General features: G+C 34.9%; 1 protein-coding gene across 1 annotated transcript in view; it reads left to right on the top strand.

The window, feature by feature from the left end:
• MEOX2 (mesenchyme homeobox 2) overlaps positions 1–16,202 on the top strand; it is a 36,216-nt gene that overhangs the window by 16,840 nt on the left and 3,174 nt on the right. The window contains exon 2 of the mRNA XM_053467993.1: positions 14,949–15,121. Within this exon, the coding sequence (XP_053323968.1) occupies positions 14,949–15,121 (173 nt within the window). The remainder of the gene's footprint in view (positions 1–14,948; positions 15,122–16,202) is intronic.

Below are 16,202 nucleotides of genomic sequence, written 5' to 3'. Positions count from 1 at the left end.
CTCCTTTAGGCGAGTTTTTACTCTCTTTACTCTCCTTCTTTACAAACAAGGAATATCTTGGTAAACTTTTTATTTAAACTTAAAAGACAAACTTAAAAGCTAGAACCATCAAATAGTAATAGATGCATTTTGTTTTCGTGACATCATTTTATTGTTAATATAAAAGTATTATTGAAACGTAAATGACTGCATGGGGCCAACTATGTCAAACTGTAATTTGGACATTTAACAGATGTCAGCAATATGCTCCAAGGGTATTTATTATTCTGCTGACAGCTAGCGATCCATTCAACAAATGACCTCATATGCCCTCTTGATGTCCACTCTGTGCAGAACACAGGAGCCTGCGTAAAGCCTCACTCTTCTTCTTCTTCTAGGTACTTAATAGCTAGGATATACATGTTATCAATGCTCCATTCTAGAATCATTATTCTAATCTAATTTAGCCATACTTACTACTTCTGTAAATATACCATATTTGTATCTCAATAACAACTGACAATGAAGTGCAAAAATATGGTCTCCAAATCATCCATGGATAGAGGGAACTCGTTATAATGTATCATTATATTCTACGTGGCAAAATTTTAAGGTCAGTTATATTATCCTTTTTTAAAACAATCAATTAAATGCTGGGATAGAAATATAACGTTTTTTGGGGGGAAAATAAAATAATGCTACATTACAAAAAATGCTATTTTATGAAAATACATAGGGAGGAGCTGTTAATGCTTAAATATTAGGAAAGTGCTCCTTTGATCCCAGTGTGAATTATTTAAAACGTATCCGCCATTATGATTTGTGTAATGACATCTAAGGCTCCCAGCCTTTATTGGTTTTTGGAACCGCTAAGTTGTACAGAAGCATTACGTGCAACAGGATTATAACAGGATCAATGTAGGAATGCCCATAACCTTTACTTCTAGAATGACAGAGTTATCAAGTGTTGCTACGATCATAAAGTATCTGCCCCTAAATCTGAACCGGAAGTTCAGCAATGCCTTTAACATATTTAACGCAACGTCCGAGACTCTTAATTCCTTCTCATAGCTGTTCATAATTCATTCAATTATTAGAATTTGAAAGTAATAATTAAAACTTGGAAACAGAGAAATTGATAACCAATAAGAAGCAATTTGTCTCATCTAGTCTGCCTGTTTGTCCTAATGTATTATGCCTTAATCATTCCTTGGTCTCATCTTAGATTCAGGATACCTTATTCCATACATATTTGTATTCCTTCCCTGTATTAGCCTCTACTACTTCTGCTCGATGGCTGTTTCATTCATCTACCGCAATCTCCGTAAAGTCAAACTTCATTTCATCCAGGCCTCCGACCCATCTATTGTTGTTGGTCTATAGATGTCAATCATATGCTAAACCACTCATTCGGTTTCTCAGACCTGTTACATTGATAGACATCTGCATTGCCTTTAATCATGACTTCACTTCCCGAATAATTGACAGGTCACTACACTTATTACACATGCAGTAGTAGTGAATGACATCGTGGAAGTGTTTTATATATTCATGTTATGTATATCCAGCTCACTTCTAATATACCATCAAATCCAGGAACACTTATGGTGTGGTTATAATTCTGCCTGCAGAGCATAAAACGAAAAAACAAGTGATGTCCACTTAACCAATAAATCTGTCATCGCTGACTGGTTTCCATTTCCTCTGAAATAAACAAATTACTTTTAGGTTCTTTAGAGCAGTAGACGACTAGGAAACAGAAACCTTACTTGTGCTGCAACCACTCAGATAAATTAGTTCAAAAATGGCAATGGACTGCAACAGAAGGAGCCTCTATCCTCTCACACCTGCTAAAAAATAGGCAAGAGATTTCCATACAGCATGAATTCAAACAAATCTTAAGTCAACGTAGTGAGGGAAAGTGCTCTCGAGCAGCCAAAACTAAATCCTTGGGACCAAAGCTACTGACTGCAAACATCCAGTGTGAATGAAATAAGTACTGTACCCTATGGTCGTCTGATGACTTTCCCAGTGCAGGTGAGTTTTACGAGGAAACTAGCAATTCATGTGTCTCACAGTAAAATAGATCAGCTTAAACTAGTCTGGTGAAAACTTTTGAAATATACTCCTTTCATAAAAGGAAACCTTTGTGTTCAGTACGTGTATCCTGGGGTTTTGGTAACATCCATTCGTATAACTTTTTTTTACATTTTTTTTTATAGCACATAGCCAGCCAAATATTGCACACTATCATGCACTGGCCATTAAAAACAAATAAAGAGAAACCGTGGTGTTAAGTTAAAAAATATATGTCGTTATACTGAAATTTCACTGGTACTTTAAAATTGAATCCTTTAAAAACATTAAAAAAATATATATGTTTTAATTCAATATACACCAGAATGTAAATACCAAGGATATATTCAAGACTCTCTAAAATATTTTATTTTAGTCTGAAGGATTAAATTAAAATATTTCAGAAAGCCCAGCTTGCCCTGGTCCCTGGGTCAGTTTCTACTTTTGCTTTCCTCACACTCCCTGACAGGCTTTTTTTTTTTTTTGCTACTATCTTGAAGCAGGGATTTTTTAACAATTGTTGTTAAATGGGATTAATTTCCTCAAGGTCTAAAACTCTACACCTAATGTTCTCTGTCATTTTCACAGGACAGTTGGCAATGGGCCTGTTGGGGAGATCAGTGATCTCCCTTTTAACAGTCCCACTGTAGGGCGATCATGTTCCTTGTCATGCTGCAGAGGGGCTGGTGCACCTAGACGTGGCCTAGGCCCCAATACCCCGGTTGTTGCTGAGTTACACGTTTCTGAGGGCAACTGTAAAGTGCTTTTGAGCTACCCACGTTCTGTGTATAGATATTAGGATACATGAATCAACAACATCTGTTGTTGAAAATGATAACATACATAGTATTTATATCACATTTATTTATATAGCACCAGCAGATTCTGTAAAGGCGGCATTATACAAAATAATTATGAGGTATAAAATATTTGTAATCCCTCCAATTTGTTTTGCATCTTTTGTGGATTATACATGCAACTGTTACAGTTAAGGAGACACGCGTAAAGGAATGTTTTCTCAAAACTGAATCTTCTTTTTAAAGACGTCCTAAATTATATGTTTTATTAAAATTAATATTTTAAAGCATTCTGTATGTGCATGGATCACGCAGGCAGGGAATCCCCAGAATGACAAAATTAATATATTCAAAGATCACCTAGGGATTCGCCGTACGGCTGTCTCCATGATATTAATAGGAAAACGTTAAATTAACAGGGATTATTGTATGCGCTGGCGGCTTTATAGGCAGGGCAGCTGGCGAGCCTAAAAAGTTTCCTTGTGTCCACTGCTACCATAATCTCTGCCCTCAAGCAGTAAAATAATAAAATCAACTAAAAACTTACTTATGAAAGCAAATGACATCTCTCACTGCTTGGCAGCTTTGTGATATCGCTCCCTGCTGATGTAATAACAGTAACTATGAGGGTTATGTACAGAGGCATACTGGTGCAGCCATCGTCAGCAAATAAAATGCTCCTGCTGATTACTTCCCTTTTATTACTGTGAACCAGGGTTGCTCTTTATGTCATTTGTTTTTGTTATTTTTTCAAATACAGAGTAAATCTCTAAAGTTTCAGCTTTATACAGGGGAGAGCTGGCACTTTCTGGCCCGAGGAAGTTACAGCTGAGTAGCCTCCCAAGCCACTTGTTTCCCCGGTAACTAAGTTACACACATTGACTATAACACATACACACACCAATACACAGTTATTGTACAACATACACACTCCCAATCACACACACTTACACCAAAACATACTCCCTCCCTCATACCATTCTATTAGTCACACCTCATTCTCTTACACCTCACAACTAAAACATCACTCTCTTACACTTCACTCTCTAATACATCACATCCTTTCCTTGCCATGTTTTTATCACAGGGTCACATAATGTTGCATTAAACCCTACTGCGCTTACACCTCAGAGAGTGGTCCAGTCCAAGTTGGACCAGCTCTGGGGGCAATAAGCCCCTTGCCTCCGGGCCACCCCACCCATGGCTCAATGATGTTCTTCAAACCTTCTTTTGTTGATTTTATTTTTATGAATATGTTTATTATGATTTTTTATATATTATGTTGTATATATGTTTTAACTTTTTTTCCCTCACCAAATAATGAGTGTAGATGGTATTTCTTATACAGTTTTCATTGTTTCCATCTCATGCTTCATGTCAATGGTTTGGGGGTTTTTGACTTTAGTGATTAATAGATCTGCTAAATATGCTATTTTCCAGATTGGAAATAATTTTCATCATGGATATTTGGGAATCCCTTACTGATAATTCATTTCCTTGCGTATGACATTCCTCCTCTAAGAATAATTAATTTTGGAACTGATGTTCCTCGTGCATCCACATGTCATTACTCATTTTCCACATTTGATTTGTATAGATTTGAATTAGAAAAAAAGCAAAAACAGTTCCAGTTTTCAGCGCATCCAACCCTACAATTTTACCAAACCAGCACTAGTGCTCTCTTTTTCCTCATACTGTTACAGGGTGATGGAGTAGTGCATGCAGATCATTGCATCCTGGTAGGTGAACTTACATGTCCAGCATTGAGGTGGACCTGCAGAAGTAAGTTCTAGTAAGAAGTGGATCAAGTCAAGGTCAGGCTTTGGGTCAACGCTCTTACAAAAGCCTACTCATCCACTCATAGTTCATTAGCAAACCATTGGCTGCTCAGTAGGATTACTATATTTCATTTCTATAGTTCTGGAGCTTTTTATTCACCCATAGGTTAAGAAGGCATTGGAAGCATACCCAGGGATCATATAAAGGGCCGTGATATGATGTCACATCAATGCACTCTCCTACTAAACCCAGCAGATATAAGTATTAATGTAACACAGACCTTGAGTGCCCCATTAAGCCTCCAAGCTTTTTTATTTGGGATGAAGGGAGACATGAACTAGATAGGAAATTATTTATTAGAGACACTTCCAGGTGTTTACCTTGCATAATGTATAGATACTGGTATAAGCTTCATACTTTAATACTATACCGGTATTTAATTTTCTTGTTATCGGTATGTCTTACAATGTAAAGTCTGTTTTATTGAAGTTACAAAAGCCCTGTCATCTGGTCTACTTTAAAGGGACAGTTCAGCCATCATATACACCGTAATACATATGGTAGCTGAGTGGTCCCTTTAAATTTGTCATTTGGTACCTTTCCAAATTAATGGAGCGATTCTGCAGAATCCCCCCCAGGAGTATTTGCCTTCATCCCTCTTTACATTTCCTAAGCTAGTAGGTGATATGTTTGACCGAGCTTCCCAAGCTCCTGCGCTGGTTTGCGCAAAGGTTCCAGGGGGTCTAAGGTTACTCCTTATGTGCAGAAAATGACTTTAAACAGCCAACATTCACATGAAAACTGAACCATGAAGAGGGTGGTGTGTTTCGGCTTCTCCTAAAGGTCAGTCATTTATTTTAGTTTTTTAAAGGTTGAAGAATGCTCGTTAAAATACTTGTAAACTGCTTTCATATGCATTCTTTGATGGTAGGGCTGCGCGGGACACGAGAGTATCACTTTAACCCCCAGAAAACACACCCTAGCAATCAAAATACTTGCGTTTAATTTGGCAAGTCAAGTCATTCATAATTAGACAAACTCCCCTTTTTAATTAATTCATATTAGCAGTGTGTGTCCTTACAAGAAAACATCATTGCCATGTTTGTTTTTTAAATTTATTTCATACAAAAAAATGAATGCTGTTTTACAGAGGCAGATTTGGACATAAAGCAATAACAATTTTTTTCCAATATTAAACAACAACATTAAACGTGCTTCCTAAAAAAAAAAGGAATATAAAGTGTCTGTTCCTTCAGTATTGTTCACAATTGCTGTAACTTCCTCAGCTTTCTGACTCAAAATAGACCTAGGGGTCATCCATGTATTGTGTGAGGTAATGGTCAGAAATTGAATCCCGTAAAGGAAATGGTGAGTTGCTTTATTATGAGGTCTGCCTCACATTCTTAAATTCAAGGGGCTACAAAGGAATATTTTTGTTATGATGGAATTGTTAGAATATCCTTAAAGGGAAATTACTCAGTATGACCTGTGTTGGGATACAATCCCAGCAGAGCTATTATTATTTATGTGTAGAAATGCAAGGTTTCCCGGTTTGGTTTGTAGACATTCATACTTCAAAACTGAAGTTATTATGTCCAGCTAGAATTTCTTATGCACATTTTTTTTACATTTTAAAGTGCTTTGTATTCTTTGGCAAAAATAAAAATAAAAATATTTTACATCTCTCCCCCCATGGTCCTGATTTCACTTACAGCAGTCAATCTGTGGCAGGACAAGCACTGCCGCACGTTTTTATTATTATTATTATTATTATTATTATTATCTTTGATTTATATAGCATTAACAATTTATGCAGCGCTTCTTACAATACATATATTCAAGGGGTATGACGAGACTAGAATTGACAGACTAAGACAAACCGATACATTAGGTGGAGGGAGTTTACAATCTCACATTATAATATGCAATCATTTGCAAGTGAATATGATGCCGGGAGTATGCCTTTAAGTTTAGCATATAAGATTTAATAATGAAAAATATGAGAAATACAGAATTAAAATGGAGTTAAAATCTGAAGTAATTAGAACATACAGATATTACAGATATCTATATACAGAACATACAGATATCTAAATTATGCAATTTCTGGCACACGTGAATCTAAGAGCAAGTATTTTATATTAAAATTCATGCATATGCAATATAAAAATAATTTGTAGAATATAAAACACAGAGTATATGTAGATAACAGTTACCACAGTGTATTGTCTGTGAAAACATTACATCAGGTTGAGAATTGCATAACAGTAAAGAGTTCTCTCATTTGGGAGTATTTCTGGGGAAAAAAAGATAAAATCCCCTTGAATTAAAAGGACTGAAAAAAAAATGGAAAAGGGTCTTTCAGGACATATTCAGTGGAACTAAAACAGACATAAAGCACTTCTTTAGTTTGTCTGCATAAATATTTGTTATTATTTTCTACATTGCCGTATAACTGTTAATTGTTCTTGAATATTTCACTATGCCTATGTGATAACTTGTTTTATCACTTTTATAACTTGATATAACTAATATATCTCTGTTTTTCATATAATTTATTCTTATTCAGGATTGAATTGTGTTATATATATTAATGATTCAGTAAAAGTTAAACCACGGGACTCCTATAATATAATATTCTATGTATTCCTTAACAGTTTATGTAACGTTATCCGTACGTGATATTGTAGTGACAGGTGAACAATAGAACAAATTCATTTCTATATTATATTTCATCATTATTTTGTATTGCCATGACTCACACATGGAATTTTTGCCATCTTCACAATCACATACTACTGTTGCCATGGTTGCACTGGTTAATTTATAGTCATATTATAAATAACATTCTTTTGTATTATTTTTCAACACAATAGTACTTTTGTAAAGTTTCTGCTACACTGTTAACTAAATAAATCTGTCTTGGTTGAAAACAATGGGATGCTTAATAAAAATATGTATGTGATCATACCTTTGGTCTTGTCATCTCGGAGATGGAATGCCGGTATCAATCTTAAAACAATAATCTGCAAATTCATCATTTTTGACCCTATTACCTTTGTCCCAAATTTCTTAATTTTTTTACTCTCATAAAGAAAATGAAACACATGTTTAATTTCAAATGTGTTTCCAAAGAAGTTGCACCAGGACAGATGGCAAATGATTAATTATAATACTTGAAATTCCCTTTTAAAATATGCAACAACGCATTAAAAAAATCAGTGACTCATTCCTTATCTTGTATAAGATTTTTCCAATGAATTTAAACCCGTAGACATAAAAGTTAGCCTACGCCTGGTTAGGGATATGAAAAGTCACTGCACACAAGCAGATGTTCTTAATTAAGATACATTTTGTGGTTGTCACAAACTGAAGCAAGTTAACACCTAGCCTTGATTTTAATAGAGTAATTTTAATAGAAAATCTACCAGTATTTCTGGATATATATCGTTTTTCCATATTTTTATTATTCTTTAAGTTATGTATTAGTGGTGTTCTGAGGCTATGTTACGCATGAGATGAGAATTTAGGCTAAAACAAGCTTCAACAGAACGTGTTACCAGAAACCACAGGGCCCTAGTGTGAAAATTGCCCCAGGATCCCTGACTTTACCAAGCCAAATGTCACACCTGTGCTCCCAAACAGCTTGTGAGTGCCACATTTCCTCCCAAGCAGCTTATCAGCTCCACCTTAACCCCAAAACTGCTTGTCTGTGCCATCTCTGTCACCAAACAGCTTGTAAGTGCCCCCAAACATTTTGTGTGGCCCATCTTTGCCACCAAACAGCTTTCCCACTTCCCTGAGTGGGCCGGTCCAAGTCCGTCTGGCCCTTTTGTTTTAGAGTTTTGGAGCAAGACCGTCCCTGCTCTGTGAGGCTAGCTGCAGGTATTACCCGCCCCTAGCAACTTTAGAGGGGCAGAAAAGTGGTCACTCCTAATGTTTCCCTGTAAACAGCCAGTTTGAATTTTTGGAAAAGAATAAAAAACCTCCCTTTTAGCATGGGTTATTAACATGTGGCCACGTGATACATTCTTGCAGTGGTCATACACTAAAGGAATAGATTTGCTACATCAGCATTAAAAGCACAAGACTGATGGTCGGTGTGGGCCTGCTCATAAAACTTTTAACATAAAACACACTTAATCAGAAAAAGAATAATAAAAATGTCCCAACTCTACACCTATATCTTACAACATTTTATCATCTGTCGTACTTTGAACCACAGATAAATCCTTAGTGCTAAACATTACTTACCACCTTTGGAATCTTTGTTCCCGACTAAATAATACCTAACAGATATGTAAGTAGGTTTTGCAAGGACACAACTGATATATTACTATAAAGTAAACATTTAACAACTACCCTAAAGAAACTTGCGCAATACATCTTGCATTGTGGATGACATTTTACTTAATAAGCCAACTAATAGCATTTTACATGCTGCAAACTAAACATTTTTAATACAAACTATTTTACTTACAGTATATTGCTCTTTACATTTAAAGTTATATTTGTTTACCACATTTTTTTAGTTCCTAATTGCCCAAGTGTTTTTTTTTTTTGGAGGGGGTGGAACAAAATCTCTCAGGATTTTTTTGCCTTAAACTCATAATAATGTGTAAGGTATAAACTTCCGCAAGAGAGACGGTTTAAAACATTATATTTGTGTTGTAAATGCTTTAGTCAGTTACATAAATAGCTATATGTCACAAAGTCTCTTAAACATTTCTAGCTACATTCCCTTTAACCAGCATTTAAATGTAAAATGTATTTGACCATTTAAAATGTCGGCAAATATGTGTAGCTGTTTTGCTTCTATACGCATAACTACAATAAATACAAAAAAAAATTAATGGAGAGTCTATTCTGTGCTCCATGTTGTATCTTAGCGTGTTAGATATATGGGGCTACAAACATTCTTAAATCATATCCATAAATTAATCCATGAGTTTCAAGTTACATCCAAATCGAAAAATGGGCATAAACTATAATATAAAAGAATAATATTGTGGAAGTACTGTTAATAAATTTATAGATATGCTGGGTTTTTTGACATGATCTAGGAACATGTCCAGTTTTGTTCTCATTTCCACACCTCTATTCTCAGGAAATTAAATATTTTTATCTTCACTGCATATATTTTAAAACATGAAGTATTTGTCAAACGTTGCTTTCATTTTAAAAACTAAAAATCTTATCAATGGAACGGCATAATACTGACACATGCTATTTGATGTTTTCCATTTTACATAGTTGTATAGCTGCTAATGCCAGGCCTGGCGAGCAAAATCAGAGAGCATTTGATCAAGTCTACTCTTAATCCAAAATGTTAAGCCATTGGGTCATCTTGACTGTCTAAAGCTGCATTTGTGCGACACATACAAAGGGTTTTAGAAGTTGTGGATCTATTCTTTCTTCTGAAATATATTTTATTGTGTATTCTTAATTTCAAAACATTCTTTCTGATCTTACTTTTAAGCTATATCTGAGCTATAATATTTTCTGGCCCGGTGCCCGGTATAATCATCAATTCTCTCTATGTATATACATGGCTCATCTTATTTTCTGAAATGTACAGTTCTGCAAGTCTTGCTTCAGCCAAGACACCTGGATTGGATACACATAAGTTCAGAATGCTTTATTTTAGCTACTGATCTACCATGACGAAAATGATAGAAATCAGAGGACCCCCTGCCATGCTACATCCTTTACATGTTATGGGAAGTACACAAGTGGTCCGTGAAGGGTTTTTCTTTACCTTTAAACTTTTCTTAGTGAGGACATACGAACACTAGAATGTGCTAGTACAGCACATTTAATGAAATCATTTTAGCTAATAATGTTCATTTAAATGGCAAAAGATGACTACTGCTCCATGTTGGTTTTGTTATATTTCATATATATTCATTTAATGCTTAAAAGTAGTCTATTCTATGAAAAACTGACATGTCAGGTATTATCCAACATTGAAAAATTATGAGAAAATTGTGTTGCATTGGCCTCCACTGATACATAAGACTGTCTGCATTATCTTTACAGCACTGAGCAATTAGTCAACCCAGGACACTAGGAACACTAGAGAGGACTCTGATGTTACCATCTGATGTCCTTCCCAATATCATCCATCGGTCATGAATAAACCCTGTCTTACCCCAAAAAAAGTTGACTGTGAATGTAATGTGCCCTGTTATATACGTCTCCCATCACAATCTATGCAAGGGTTGCTACTATTTCTAATGGATCTATCTGTGGCATTAAAAACAACCCATTGAGTCCAGAAAACATAACAGATGGTACTAAATCTACCTCACTAATAGAACTGTCCATATTGTATAAGGTAACAGAGTCATTTTCATACTGGAATTTTCTGAACTCTTTGTACAACATTTTAGGTCTTGTGCTATTACTGCATCTAGTTTCTGACACCATAGAACATCTTCCTTTAAATATTTAATCCAACCACCCATTTAACTGTGTATGTAAGAACATCATCCATTTATGATGAATGTTGGCTTCACAATCACATGAGTTATATCACATATATGAATCCTGGTGCATTTGATATAATTTGCCACATATCCCTCTTTAATGTAGAGTCACAGTAGACGACAATGCGTTCTCTGAACATCCAGTATTGTTTTGACTTTCTTTCCAATGCCTCAACAAACCTAACATTACTAGAGTTGTATGTGGCCAAGTCACTGAGCACAGTAAAGTACCTTTAATATTCTTCCTGTTTATGTTGGATCCGGGATGGTGGAAGACGTATTTCACCATCTGTTAATACCATCTTGTTATACTGTTCTCATTTTAACTAAAGTATCTGATTATACTGTCAATCTTTTAAATCTTTTGGGGACAAACTAAATCCAGTATTTGATCTGCGTGAGGATCACTTCATATGAAGCTTGAAATTATTTGTTGCTAGACAACCACAACTGTAAAGGCAGTAAGATATACTCTAGTAACACAATGTATAACTAAATGACTGAACAGAAACCAGAAGTTGCGTTTAATGATTTCCCTCTCTGTGCCATGGTGGGATAAGAAATTATAACCTTAATACCCATATTATCTGAGGTTACCATACTGACCATTTAAATGTTGGTAGTCTCTAAATTCATACAACAGAATCAATTCTATTTATAGTGCATTTGTGAAAGAACCGCCCTGCAACATGTAGAATCCACAGTATCTACTTCTTAATAACTTATATGGCAACCCTTTTATTATCAATAAGTTGACTCACCACCTGTAATTCTTTAGCGATATTTGTGAATGTTTGTTTAAAATGGAATTGATTCCACTCTTCTGAATACGCTGCTTCCAGTCTTGTATTTTTCCTTTTGTTATTAGGTTTTTCCTCTTGGGAAGGTGATTTATGTATGTTCTAGACAGGAAGAAGTTAACATTAGTGAATGTAATATCTTCCTTGAAAGTGGAGCTTCAATAAATTCTGCAATTCTATCATTATGTTTTTAGCTTTCTACTTGGCTGTAGGTATACTGTTTGTGTATACAGGGGAAGAGAACAAAAAGTACTTTATCATGTTAAAGGGTTGTTGCCTTTTAAAATAATCCATGTACCACTTGTATGTTTTTAATTTTTATTACATTATAATATGGGAAGATGACAGTTGTGTTATTATTATCGAATTTATTCCATTTTACAGGAAAACTTTGTATTGTTCCCAGTCTGATTGCATCATACTAATTTATCTTCTGAATGGTTAAATTAAAGAAGCAGTAAAGCCTCACAAGGAGAACATTTTCATCAACCATATTTTACTGAGTGTGTTATTTGTTTGAAACCCATATTTTTCTTTAATTAAGTATAACCTAATATATATTATATATACTGTGTTTGTTCATACTTGGCCAAAATGGTCTTTAGTTAAATAACACAAAAGATTTTCCGTATTCAGTCAGTCCTCACACTTACATTTTGTTATAGTCCAGGAAAAAGTGATGCACTAGAGTCTAAGTTTAATACATTAAAAAAATGTATACAAATGGGATTATGACCAAAGGTCCATTACTTATTTAGTAAAAATAAGCAATATACAGAGCTGAGGGATAGGGCTAAGTTGAGAACTCATGGTTAGTCATACATAGAAGTGGAGCAAGCGCTCAACAGATGTGAAAGTGTGGGCAGAACCTGGGCAGGAAATTTGCGCAGAAAAACACTAAGTCTCCCTGGGCAGAGATCAAAAGCTGCCCTGGAGGCCCACGAATCAGCTCTTTTTTCTGGCGTTCCCCGACTGTAGTATGACCAGGCCATATCTGCTTCATGGGCCAGTCTCCTTCGTAACCATCTCATATAAGCTAAAGAGCTCTGTGCCAGCCTGGCACAACACTCCATAGTGAACTCACTCTGTGTATGACATCATATCACAGCGCTCAGCATAAACTATAGTGACTGCGTAGAGAAGTGGTAGGGAGTGGCTGAGGCAGTGCCCAACCAAGATACGTCTCTCGAATATTATGCAAGTATGCAAGTCCACCATGATGTAACTTGAGACAAGGTCTAAAGTGAAGGTCTGACATTCCTGCATAAATGTGTTCATTGCATACTTGCACTTATTTGGAAGGTCATGAAAAGTTGGAGTCTACAAAATACTTGTAAATAAATCATTTTTACAAACAACCTTTTCCCAATTATGAAGAGCTTACAACATTCAAGAGAAAAGATTACATATTAAATGACAGCTAATGGATTTACCTTGAGAAAATTAGAAAAACATTTACCTTAAAATTACTCCACTCTTGTTCCATGTGAAATTAACAGCAGTACTTAAAGTTTATTTAAATTACGAAGCCAAATAACTGTATATCATTCTAGCTATTTTGCGCAGAAATATACAGCTACTGGTTACTTGGTGCACCCCCTGTACATACCATAGAATTGTATATACATTGAAAAGCAAGACCGCTCACCTTTCAGCAAATATGTCATTTATGATATCTTGGACATATACCAAATCCGTGTTCAGAATGTGGCCTTGAATTTCACTGAATCATATAATTTAATATACATGCAGCATTAGCATATTGTATAGCAGATGTATGTTTAGTTGAAGAGAGGACAGAGGGTCATCTCCACAAATCCCTATAGGTTAGACATTTTAGACTTAACATCTATCATAGGGCATTCAAGAATGAGTCCTATTAAAACATAACAAGACTTTTGAGTAAGTTGTAACATCTGCAGAGCAGATGGAAACTCATATGAAACCTGCCAACATTTTTTGGGTCTCCAACCCTTTTTTCCACCAGAGAGAAACCATGAGGGCCTTTCTTCATGCGATGTGAAAAAAGACTGAAAGGTCAGAGTGGGATGGTATCTCCCAGCCTGAGTCCCAAATGAGCTATAAAGCAAAGATATTTCCAGAGACAAACATAAAAAATAAGTGATTAAGAGATACATTTAAAAGAAAAAAAGGAGGTTTGGTGAGGTAAAAGGTGCAAAGCACAAAATATAACAAATAAAGCTTTTAATTTATTTAAATAATAGGTATAAGCTTAAAATGTTAGTTTATACCAAATTAGGTTTTCACAAAAAACATATATATTATACCTTCTTAGCTGAGATACTGCTTTGGATTAGGGAAAATGAAGAATTATTTTTAACAAAAATACACTATGAAACTTTAAGCAATACAATAAAATGTGAAAAACTATAATGATTAAATAATAATTAAAGGCGTCATTAGAAATTAGAAATTAAGCTTCTTTTAAAGTAGGAAAAACACAGGAATGTTTACACATAAAACAATATAAATTATATGTTCAAAAATTATTCTGATGATCCTTAACCATATCATTTGTTCATTGGTAATGGCTGGGTTGAGAAATGTGCGTCATTTAATGGCAAAAACAAAGCAGTATGAGAAGATATGATGGATCTCTGAGGTTTGAGCTGGAAGTCAAGTCAAGTCGCTCAGGCCAAGACAACAAAAAGGGAGTAACCCATTTATTCACCAACAAGTCAGCTTGACTACTACGTAGCTAAAGTTTTCATTGACTTGACCATCAACTCAAAGTAAATGTCATGGCCCACTCAGCTCAGCTTTCAGGAGAAGCTTCCAAGGGTTGGTCCTTCAAGGCATAGTGACATTGGTGAATTGAAACTCACCTTCAAACACATTCTATCAAGTGAATAAACTTGATCTGCATTGGTCAATTGATTTAACACTTCATTTTATTACTGCTAAGCATTGTTAGATACTAAGTTAATGATGAAATATGATAATTATAATGTCTATAATGTTTATTTAAAACATAGATAATGAAACAATGTTTCTTTTCTTTTTTTCAGATTCTCAGGAGGGAAGCTATAAGTCAGATTTAAATAGTAAACCCCGCAAGGAAAGAACTGCATTTACAAAAGAACAAATCAGAGAACTCGAGGCTGAATTTGCCCACCACAATTACCTGACTAGGTTGAGAAGATATGAAATTGCAGTGAACTTGGACCTCACTGAAAGACAGGTATAGTCTAAAAGGTCACAATGTACATTGTCTTTTACATCCGTGCCTACGAAAAAACAGAAAACATGCTCTTGTTTATTCATTGATATAAAATCTGAGGATTGTTGGTTTTGAATATCATGTAGCAAGTTTTGGGGAAGTTAATACAAAATTAATCATCATGCAGTTGAAATTTCAGCAGAAAAATCACCGTGTACACAATAAAAAATGTGCAAATTATTAACAACAAATGTAAAGCAGATGACCAGAGGTTTAAACGTTCCTAAAACAATATATTAGTGAAAGTACAGTACCAGGTGCCAGGAAAATAGGGAGTTCCCACATGTGTAGAAAGCAAAATGTTCCCAATGATCCAGTTAAATGCTAAATATATTGTATGCATAAATAGATGCATTTCCAACCCACAAGATATGTGTGATAATAAGTAATATTCACACAACTACAAGATACAGATAAATATATTGTCATAAGAGTCCAACCTAAATTAAGGTATAACCACCAATACCAGTTAATAACATACTATACATGATAGAGAATAGGGCTAATAGCTATTTATTTATCTTCTCATTGAAAACAGGACCAGAAATAATATCTAAATGGCCTATAATCTTTATAGCAGAGATACTAAATACGAATCTTCAACTTTCCATTGTCCTCCAAGAGAAACTTAACATTGTCCCATTTATGCTTGAATGAAAACCATTTTTTAGTATGTGTCAAAGTTTCTTTAGAAACTGTCCCATTACCCAATAATCTCACATAAATATTAAACCAGAAAATTAAAAACTATGCAGATAAGACAAACATATATTGCAAGATCAAGATTTAGTCCCCTAGAAAATTCCAGAGAGAATTGTGGTATATATAGAGTTCCATAAATAAAATAACTTTTGCGTGCAAGTGAATATATTCATATTCTGCAACCTATTTAAGAAACAGCTTAATCATCAGTCTGTAGACATGAACACTAACCAGCTTGTCGACGCAATAAAAAGGAAACTGCTCTGGTGAGCAGATGCACCCAATAGATCAATCTCCAGTTGCTGATGTAGAAGTCGTACTTAAAACTATCTCTGCTAGA

Source organism: Spea bombifrons, chromosome 5 (assembly GCF_027358695.1).
Source record: "Spea bombifrons isolate aSpeBom1 chromosome 5, aSpeBom1.2.pri, whole genome shotgun sequence".
Lineage (NCBI taxonomy): Eukaryota > Metazoa > Chordata > Amphibia > Anura > Pelobatidae > Spea > Spea bombifrons.
The sequence above is the reverse complement of the archived record's forward strand: the minus strand, read 5'-3'. Positions and strand labels throughout refer to the sequence as shown.